This window comes from Oncorhynchus nerka, linkage group LG3, assembly GCF_034236695.1.
Source record: "Oncorhynchus nerka isolate Pitt River linkage group LG3, Oner_Uvic_2.0, whole genome shotgun sequence".
Lineage (NCBI taxonomy): Eukaryota > Metazoa > Chordata > Actinopteri > Salmoniformes > Salmonidae > Oncorhynchus > Oncorhynchus nerka.
Window position 1 is genome coordinate 63,264,843 of NC_088398.1, and position 11,350 is coordinate 63,276,192.

The 11,350-nt window shown below is 41.5% G+C and overlaps 1 protein-coding gene across 2 annotated transcripts in view; it reads left to right on the plus strand.

The window, feature by feature from the left end:
* LOC115112277 (ganglioside-induced differentiation-associated protein 2) overlaps window positions 1-7,302 on the plus strand; it is a 35,037-nt gene extending 27,735 nt beyond the window's left edge. Inside the window, exons 13-14 of one of the 2 annotated variants that reach the window (XM_029639229.1) lie at window positions 142-285; window positions 6,186-7,302. In XM_029639229.1, coding sequence (XP_029495089.1) covers window positions 142-285; window positions 6,186-6,227 — 186 coding nt within the window. In that variant the 3' untranslated portion in view covers window positions 6,228-7,302. The remainder of the gene's footprint in view (window positions 1-141; window positions 286-6,185) is intronic. The other variant, XM_029639236.1, reaches the window with a different exon arrangement.
* The last annotated feature ends 4,048 nt before the right edge of the window (window positions 7,303-11,350 follow it).

Here is an 11,350-nt window from a genome sequence, read left to right on the forward strand (position 1 = left end):
TATTACAATTGAGCCATTAGGGCAGGTTTCCCAATCCGGACACAGGACTAACAAAGACCACACACACACACATTGTTGTTGCTATTTCCAGTATTACCAGTGTTTCCTGAATCTTGTCATGTTAATTTCTCTGTGTGTCAGGTGTCCACCTGGTTCTTCACAAGATTCACTGTGTCAGGGATGAAAGAGAAAGTCCATCATGTAGAGACCCTCCAGCAGCTCTTCACCTGTATTCTGCCTGAACAGATAGACATCCCCCCCTTCATCCTGGAGTACGACGCACGGGTGAGGGCCTACAAACACCACTCTGTCTCTGTCTACTTTACTAGCCTTATTGACTTACATCTGCAGGGCTCCACACACACACACACACACACACACATACACGTGGAAGCATTCAGAATTGTGGGTACGATGCATTCGGGAAAGTATTCAGACCCCTTCACTTTTTCCACATTTTGTTACGTTACAGCCTTATTCTAAAATGAATTAATAACATTTTGGGCCTCATCAATCTACACACAATACCCCATAATGACAAAGCGAAAATAGGTTTTTAGAAATCTTTGCAAATGTATAAAAAAAAATGTTTAAACTCGACTTATTTATATAAGTATTCAGACACTCCGTTATGAGACTCAACTTGTTTCTACAATTTGATTGGAGTCCACCTGTGGTAAGTTTAATTGATTGGACATGATTTGGAAAGGCACACACCTGTCTATATAAGGTCTCACAGTTGATAGTGCATGTCAGAGCAAAAACCAAGCCATGTGGTCGAAGGAATTGTCCATTGGCACAGATCCGGGGAAGGGTACCAAAACATTTCTGCAGCTTTGAAGGTCCCCAAGAACACAGTGGCTGCCATCATTCTTAAATGGAAAAAGTTTGGAACCACCAAGACTGTAAGGTAACAAAATGTTTAAAAAGTGAATGGGTCTGAATACCTTCCGAATGCACTGCATATTCCCACGTTGTATCAGATCCTAAGTGCTGCACTTGTGTGTTACGATTTAAAATGTAACTTATCTTCTTCAGACTATTTTTGTCAGGTTCAAAAGACCCAATTGTCTGCAAAAAGAAACAGCAAACCGTTCTGCAAATATTTTTGAGTAAACCCAAGACCTGTAAAGAACTTAATGGTGATGGCAGTTTGGTCAATTTGTTGTAATGGGTGTGATCCATCACTGGAAATTAAACGGGAATTGTTATTTAGTTGAATGTTAATTTAATCATTTATCCTGGGTTATTCCAAGGTTACTGGTCATAGAATCACAAAAATTTCATTAAATGGTTTCTAAATGTAGGTTTTTGTTTCTTAAAAAAGCAGTGAGGGTGGTTGATAAGCGATAGGAAGTTACTTTGGGCCTGCTCACTAAAAATAGTCCCTGAAAAAACATGAGGTGGGAAACACGGCTCTTTGGGAATGACCATGGGGAACACTAGGGTTGGTTAATTCTACTGCAGGAGTGAGCGGTAGAGCAACCAACAGTGAGACAATGAAGTACAGCACTATGACCTAAAGGTCATGACTCTATGAGGAGGACCTCTCTCATACCTTATCTAATGCCAAAGTTTTAATGCATAAAGTGGGTTCCCCTAAACAGCACATTGTCAGGACTGTGATGTTGTAGTAGTTTATGTTACTTAGGGGCATTCCACTGTGTTCTATGGTTATATCCTTGACCTGGGTAATATGTATGCTATCATCTGGGCTGTTTTTACAATAGCCTGTAAACTGCATGCCCTTCGATAGTATATTGTACTGTGTTTAAAATGAAGCCCTTACAACGACACTAAGTAGCTTGTTTATTTTGTCTTTCTCGCTACGTGGATATTGTTGTACCCATTGTTTTCCAGATGTTTTATTTACAACACCCACTTTGACCTGTATCCATATAAGATGGATGTAAACACTTAACATTCCTGTTAGTATATTTACACAGGTCTGTGTGTTCTACTCAATTTGTCATCCAGAGTTATCAACCTTAATCAGATGGAAAGCAGAACTGAAAAGGAATGAGAGTAACACAATGGCTCTTATTTGATCTTGTGTTGACATAAGCCAGAGAGAGGGGAAACGATGCAATCATTCCATTTTTTTGTATTTTTTTGGTTGTTTAATTTGTAAGCTAGAGTGCTTGATTATGCTGATCTTTCTCTTGTCCTTGTTTTGCCTGGGTCGGTTGGGTTCGATTGTCCTTGTTTTGCCTGGGTCGGTTGGGTTCGATTGTCCTTGTTTTGCCTGGGTCGGTTGGGTTAGATTGTCCTTGTTTTGCCTGGGTCTGTGTTGGCTTATACACTGCTCAAAAAATAAAGGGAACAGTTAAACAACACAATGTAACTCCAAGTCAATCACACTTCTGTGAAATCAAACTGTCCACTTAGGAAGCAACACTGATTTACAATAAATGTCACATGCTGTTGTGCAAATGGAATAGACAACAGGTGGAAATTCTAGGCAATTAGCAAGACGCCCCCAATAAAGGAGTGGTTCTGCAGGTGGTGACCACAGACCACTTCTCAGTTCCTATGCTTCCTGGCTGATGTTTGTGGGTCAGTCGTGGTGTGGGGTCCTAAAACCCCTTGTGAGACCATATGCTGGTGCGGTTGGCCCTGGGTTCCTCCTAATGCAAGACAATGCTAGACCTCATGTGGCTGGAGTGTGTCAGCAGTTCCTGCAAGAGGAAGGCATTGATGCTATGGACTGGCCCGCCCGTTCCCCAGACCTGAATCCAATTGAGCACATCTGGGACATCATGTCTCGCTCCATCCACCAACGCCACGTTGCACCACAGACTGTCCAGGAGTTGGCGGATGCTTTAGTCCAGGTCTGGGAGGAGATCCCTCAGGAGACCATGCCCAGAGCATGCCCAGGTGTTGTAGGGAGGTCATACAGGCACGTGGAGGCCAAATGCACTACTGAGCCTCATTTTGACTTGTTTTAAGGACATTACATCAAAGTTGGATCAGCCTGTAGTGTGGTTTTCTACTTTAATTTTGTGTGACTCCAAATCCAGACCTCCATGGGTTGATACATTTGATTTCCATTGATAATTTTTGTGTGATTTTGTTGTCAGCACATTCAACTATGTGAAGAAAAAAGTATTTAATAAGAATATTTCATTCATTCAGATCTAGGATGTGTTATTTTAGTGTTCCCTTTATTTTTTGAGCAGTGTATTTAGTAGGGAATGTGTTTTGAAGTGGAGGCTCCATTATGGATCTATCTGACTGTATTAGTTGAGTTGATGTCGCACTTCTTCTGGCTCTTAATGCTAACTATGGTAACTACCCGTCTCAACACCCTGACCTTGACTACCTGAAATTTTGTCCCCTCACTAACCTGGCCTATGAGTGCATCAGTATCTGCGTTCAACTGCAGAGCAGCTGGCATTATCCCTTCAAGTGATCCAAGTGTTGGTCCCATTTGGATTTAGCCACAAGGCTGTGGACAGAGTATTATTATTGTGGACCAGCCTGTTTACCACTTTCTAAGGGAGAAAAACAGGAACAGTGAGATGTCTACCGTTACAATAAATGTACCAGAAAAACACTGCCATTAAATGACTTTATATCAGTGCAGGCTCCTTAGAGGAAGGGGAGGACCTAAAAATAGTGAAACATTAAAGTGATCATTTTTAGGTAAAACTCTACTGATTTATACAAAACATAAAGAACACCCGGTCTTTCCATAACATAGACTGACTAAGTGAATCCAGGTGAAAGCTATGTAAGGGATAGTCAACCAGGGGGATATGCGTTCTATGGAAAAAAATGAATGACGTGGAAGGTGTGTTCCAAGACACGCTAGAGTTGCATTATTTTCCAGAGAATGCATAAAGCCCAGAGTTGATTATCCCTTCTATACCATGGCTATAATGAACACATTTGCCACTAGAAACGTGTTCAGCATCCACTGGAGTATCTAGCAAGTTTACTAGATGGCTACGGTAGTGGTAAACAAACAGACCAACTAGTTTAGCTAACCAAACCATCAGTCCTAGCTTGCCATTATGAAAATGGAATTCAACAATGCCAAAAATATTTTCAATTAGACTTTTGCTTTCAAAAGCAGCTACAACGTAGAACATGTAAGAATGAACTATAGCAATTGGATTCTACCACGCAAATATATTGTGCGTTATAGGGAATTATACAATGGGTGGATCTAATCCTGAATGCTGATTTGGTTAAAACCGCATTCCAGCCAGTGTCTATTCCACAAGTTGCCACCGGTTAAATCTTTGATATTAAAATGGCTATTTACTCTTTCCCATCTGACTGCATTGTCTCATCAAACCAGCCAGCCAATTTATAAAAAGGGGGGGTGGGGGGGGTTATACTCGGTGTATATTCACATCACCAAATAACTGATTAAAACACACAGTTTTGAAAAGGTTTACAGTAGCCTAAACAGCACCCTCTAAGGTAGCACCATGGTGTAGCCGGAGGATTGCTATTTTCCTTCCAACATATCAGAGCTCTTGCAGTATAAACTAACGTCATGCCCATCCAATCAAAAGATCAGAGAATGAATCTAGTACTGAAATCAAAATGTACAGCTAGCTAGCACTGCAGTGCATAAAGTGTGGTGAGTAGTTGACTGAGGGAGAAAGACAATAGTTGAACAGTTTAACAATTCAGGCGAAGCAACAGAGGGAGAGCTAGCAATATATTGTTGTATATTTTTGTCTTCTTAGTTTACATTTCACATACTTAGCTAATGCAGCTAATTTAGCCTACTCAACAACCTGACTCAGAGAGGAATGTTTTTTTTATGGTAGCTAGCTGGCTAAGGCTATCCAACACCGCAACTCTTCCAAGTCAAGGTTCGCTTTCAGTTTTATTTATTTTTTTGCCACCGGGGCCCGACTGTGTAACTGCTTGCTGTACAGTACACTGTACTGTGTGATTGTACACATGGATTGGATAGTGGATTTACTAATGTGTTAATTCCAGTTTGTTGACTTGATAATATAATAATGATAATATGGTGACAACGATGTTGGCTGTGTAGCGATTAACGTTTATGGTATGAAGGTTTTGCTTGGAGAGGTTTTTGTGCCTGGTTACAGACAGCTGTTCTGTTGTTTACTGAAGTCCACAAGCGCTGAGAGGAGGTGAGTGCATAGATGCGAGAAGGAATTCTACAATGAGCAGAGTGATGAATGCTGTATGTGGCTGCTATGAAAGTGAACAGTGGGTGATCAGGGGTTTATTCAGTCTGTTGGAAAATGTTTCTTAAATGGAAGCAAATGAAACGAGGGGACCTACCTGAATTTGTCCCAAAAAACTATTGTTTTGTTTGGACTAATGATTACACACCAGATCATATAGATGCAGGCAAGAGTGTGCAAGGCGGTAGGGTAGCCTAGTGGTTAGAGCGTTGGACTAGTAACCGGAAGGTTGCAAGTTCAAACTCCCTAGCTGACAAGGTACAAATCTGTCGTTCTGCCCCTGAACAGGCAGTAAACCCACTGTTCCTAGGCCGTCATTGAAAATAAGAATTTGTTCTTAACTGACTTGCCTAGTTAAATAAAGGTAAAATAAATAAAAAATAAATTGAATGTTTGTCACCTTGATTACTCCAATTTGTCTTGATCTGTGCACCTACGTTATAAACTTTCATTTGTAGACTAGGTTGTAGCAACCTCATGATGGGTATAGGGCAAATTCAAGTATCATGCAGTAGCCTAAACCTATCGACGTTACTTTGAGATGGGTGAATGGAATATGAATGACAGTTATCCAATATGCTGTAATAGAAATAAGGCCATGCTCATAAAAAAACGAATCCTCCCTAATGTTGAACAGCACCAACCGCCACTGGAAGGGTTGTTTACTCCGTAGTCATTCCTATCCAGAGACATTTAGTTGGAATGTGCCAGTTGTATATTTTTTCAGGTTTGTGTTCTACTCAAAACTCCATTTGTCACTGGAGTTATCTAACTAAATCAGAGGCAAACCAGGCCTACAAATGGTTGAGAGAATTATACTATGGCTCTTTAATATCTTTCCTTATGCTTTCATTGCCTTTTTTGGTAACATCTTTGGATTTTGCAGTCAAAATGCTTTCGGCCGACTACTGCACACACACAGTGCTGTGTGTAACCTGATAGAAAAACGTCTAACCTCATAATGACAATACCCTGATCTGTATGTGTTGTCCCTGTGTATTTTAGGTGAATGGGGCTTACCGCCCCGCCCACTCCTCCAGCCTATGAATGGACCAATCAGAACTGACTGAGATCAAAGGCCAAGGACTATTTTAGACTCACTTTATCTACAGTCACATAACTGGCTCCACTTCCTGGTTCTGACCAGCAGGAACTCTGTGGTTTAGCTCCTTTACCAGATTATAAGCCACCCAGGGCCTCAGTGGGCCTAGGTGGACTTTTGAGTTGATTTTGCTCTGCCTGGGACCTCACAAGGACAGTATGATGGACGTTGACACTCTCTGGATACTAATGAACCTAGGATTGTGTTTTCTATTAGCAGTGCGATACAATCAGATGACAGACAGATTGACGGACAGACGAATGGGTCTCTCTGTGACGGAGCCTGTGTGAACTCGCCAACCTATCCCAGGACACACTGGTGGCCTGTCTTAAAATCCTGCCTGTGTGTGTGAGAACGAGGAGAGACATCACTCATGTTTCAAATGTTTTATTTTTGCACAACTTCACCAAATGGTAGGTGGAAGGTTATGTGTTCACAATCACAAGCTGCTTAATTGTGAAGTTGTTTTTAGGTGTCCCAGAACCTAGTGTCCACACTATCCCTTTTCATCTACTCTGTTTCTTATTTACGCACACAGTTGAAATTATTTATCAAGTTTATGGAAACTAGAATGTGCCTCACATGAAACACAATGATACCGTAAACATAATTATATTACATTCAAACCTACTGCTTTTTTTCTGAATACCAAATAAACTTTGTTAGCCATGCAGTCAGATTCTTCATATGTATGTTAACTTGATTTCTCCTTTGTTATCTACTCTGTTTATATTGTGCTATTATTTCAATGTATACGAGCTTTGCTCTTCTGTCATTGAACGCACACGTTTTCCTGAGACATGTTAGTGAATAAAAGACTGTATTGAGAGCCACACATTGTATAGGCTATACAGTAGTTCATGGTTGAGTATCAGCTGAAGTTAGTCTTGTTTTAGTGGTCCATAGAGAAAGGATGTAGTCATCTGAGATTTGAGCTGCGTCTCAATACATTCTTTGCCAAGATGTAGAGTTTTTAATTTTCAGGTAAAGATGTGAAAATAAACAGTCGTACCATTGTGATTTCTGCTGTCCTTGTTGCATGTTTTTCTGTGAGGGGGGGGGGTGCGCTTTGGGAAATACACCCATACATTGTTTTTGTGCACTTTGATTGAACTGTTGTTGAGCCAGTTCCTTCTGATATAAAGCCAAGGGTCAGTGATGCCCCCCATGTCTCACCCTAACCTGTCAGCACAATAACTTCTCATTAATCACAACAAGGAACATTAAAAATACTTTGTCAAGATTTGTGTTCAGTGTAGGATTGTTGGGTCTAGTAATTCAGTTTGAGAACATGTATGTACATACTATACATGTACATACTATACTTCAATATATGACTAACAGTTATTCAAGCCCATGCTGAAAAATGTGCTGAAAAATAAGTTCTATCAAACTGTGTTATGGAAATCTTCTTTGCTGGGGCCCCACAATCCTGTAAGAACGGGATAAATGGAGAGAGAAGGCGATATATAAGCAGTGGCGGGATAAACAGCAGGTGTTTCACACAGAATCACTTTTTCTACCTCTGTCTTCCACAGAAGAGAGCTGTCTCTTCCAGGAAGCTGTGACGTGGTCTCACTCTGATTTAAAACCTGTCCTCTCATCCTGTCCTTCTACCTGCCCTCTCCATAACCCTCGATCCATCCTTCACCACATCCCTCCTTTATCATGTATCTTTTTTTATCCATTTATTAATCAAAGCCAAATTATAGCTTTGGATGGAGTCGAAGATGGAGAGAGGAAGGGAGGGATGGGATGATGAGAGGGGGTAAATCCATCATCCACAGACCTCCCTCTGTGATCGAGGGATTAGTTGGCTACAATGGTGTGGTGGACACAGCGACACACACACCTGGCCATCTTTCGCTCTGCTCTCCACAGTGGAGTGGGTTAGCGAGAGGTCAGGCAGCAGGATCTACAGTGTTACACTAACATGGATTAAGAGACAGACACGCTCTTTTAGTTTCTGACCACAGAAAGTGTGTTCTGTTTATGGCTTTCAGTTGAACTGATTTTTGCCATACTGGAGGATGAAGAAGGCTAAGGACGTTAAGCACGTCCATTAGAGTGCTGCCCACTCGGTTCTCTATGTAGCTGTTGATGACCACTGAGTAAAGGTCTTCAGACCCAATGGACGCTCTGTTATGTGGATGCAATCAGGATTGTCAATGATCACCATGTGCCTGAGTCCATTACATCTTACGATCTTTGATGTTGGATTTCTACAGACTCCACTGAATAGACCAAACATGACTTCACAATGACCCCAAATACACAATGTCCATATCAGTAATTACTTAGTTATACACGCTCAGGAGAATAGCCTTTGAACAGGTCACCATCAAACCACAATTCTGCAGTACACAGAGTGGATGGGACCTACAAGTGACCTTGGCCTTGATTGTAAAGCATGTAGTCAAAGACTCGCCATTGCACATTTCTGTCCATGAGCGCAGCCAAGAATTACTCCTCTGAAATATTTGCAATGTTTCATGTTGGAGACACACACAAACACTGACTAATGTTACTTTAACGACCCATTCATCAAATATTGTCTGCTATAGAAAGAAAGAGAGCCAGAGAGAGAGAGGAGAAATACCCAGTACAGAATCAACCCTTTTTGAATGGAATCTCATGGAATTGGTCTCTGGGAGCAACACAGCAAATGCCTACATAATGAATTAAATCTCCTAAAATAATTAGGCAACCGTATTGGTCAAGTCAACCAGTATTTAAAAGAAATGACGTATGGCTGTGAGCTTATCTTTTAAAGCAGTACCAGGTTACTTTCAGAAGAACTTTGTCGTAGAGTAAAACAGAGAACACCCTAGCTAGTTGGCTACTGACGTTTTAGAAGACTGTCTCCTTGTCTGACAAACAGCGCTGTAGCTCTGACACTTTCCACCGCAGGTGCAAAAGGCTGACAAAGGCAGATGCAGGGGACATGCAAAGAAAACTGGAAAAACAGCAGATATGTCTAGCTTAAACTGATTCATTTGGATGGGTATTTTATTATTATGTTACGGGTGCGAATATGCTCTTAAGGATTTAACACACACAGTCAGTACAGGGTAAAGGACAGAAGAATATGAGGGTTGTCACAGTACCAAGAATTAAGCCTGCGTTATCTCACATCCATCCATTAGGCCTGTTCTTTATTCTAGCATCACTCCGTGGCTCTGGTTGATGCTGGAGAAATATGTTTGTCTGAGGCAGAGAAATAACACATTTCTTATTTGCCTGGAAGAGCATCAAACGTGTTGATAGGAGCCTGTTTCAAACTCCTATCCAAGAGGTAATGGGAACAGGATGTTGGAGAATGAACAGTATGGTGGGCTACGCTCATATCCAACATCACATGCCCTCGCAGAGGGATATCGATAGACACACACGCACAGTCAAAAGTTTGGACACCTACTCATTCAAGGGTTTTTCTTTATTTTTACTATTTTCTACATTGTAGAATAACAGTGAAGACATTAAAACTATCGTAATGGCTCCTCTTTCACCCCAGCTGCCACACTAACCCTGATTCAGATGACCATCCTACCCATGCTAGATTATGGAGACATCATTTATAAATCGGCAGGTAATGGTACTCTCGAGCGGCTAGATGTTCTTTACCGTTTGGCCACCAATGCTCCTTATAGGACACATCACTGCACTCTATACTCCTCTGTAAACTGGTCATCTCTGTATACCCGTCACAAGACCCACTGGTTGATGCTTATTTATAAAAACCCTCTTAGGCCTCATTCCCCCCTATCTGAGATATCTACTGCAGCCCTCATCCTCCACTTACAACACCCGTTCTGCCAGTCACATTCTGTTAAAGGTCCCCAAAGCGCACACATCACTGGGTAACTCGTCTTTTCAGTTCGCTGCAGCTAGCAACTGGAACGAGCTACAACAAACACTCAAACCTGACAGTTTTATCTCAATCTCTTCATTCAAAGACTCAGTCATGGACACTCTTACTGACAGTTGTGGCTGCTTTGCTTGATGTATTGTTGTCTCTACCTTGCCCTTTGTGCTGTTGTCTGTGCCCAATAATGTTTGTACCATGTTTTGTGCTGCTACCATGTGTTGCTACCATGCTGTGTTGTCATGTGTTGTTGACTTAGCTCTGTCTTTATGTAGTGTTGTGTTGTCTCTCTTGTCGTTATGTGTGTTTTGTCCTTTAAAAAAAAAAAATGTTTTAATCCCAGTCCCCGCAGGAGGTCTTTTGCCTTTTGGTAGACCGTCATTGTAAATAAGAATTTGTTCTTAACTGACTTGCCGAGTTAAATACAAATAAATAAATAATATATTTTAGATTCATCGAAGTAGCCACTCTTTGCCTTGATGACAGCTTTGCACACTCTTGGCATTCTCTCAACCAGCTTCACCTGAAATGCTTTTCCAACAGTAACCACATATGCTGAGCACTTGTTACTGCTGCTTTTCCTTCACTCTGTTGTCCAATTCATCCCAAACCATCTCAATAGGGTTGAGGTCGGGTGATTGTGGAAGCCAGGTCATCTGATGCAGCACTCTATCACTCTCCTTCTTGGGTCATTGTCCTGTTGAAAAACAAACGATAGCCCCATGCAAACCAGATGGGAGAGCAGAATTCTGTGGTTGCCATGCTGGTTAAGCGTGCCTTAAATTCTAAATAAATCACCAGCAAAGCACCCCCATACCTCCTCCAGGCTTCACGGTGGGAACCACACATGAGGAGATCATCCGCTCACCTGCTCTGCGTCCCACAAAGACGCGGCGGTTGGAACCAAAAATCTCAAATTTGGACTCATCAGACCAAAGAACAGATTTCCACCGGTCTAATGTCCATTGCTCGTGTTTCTTGGAACAAGCCAGTCTTCTTATTGGTGTCCTTTTAGTAGTGGGTTATTTGCAGAAATTCGACCATGAAGGTCTGATTCTGAACAGTTGATGTTGAGATGTTTCTGTTACTTGGAACTCTGTGAAGCATTTATTTGGGCTGCAATCTGAGGTGCAGTTAATTTGCCAATTTGTAAGGCTGGTAACTTTAATGAACATATCCTCTGCAGCAGAGGTAACTCTGGGT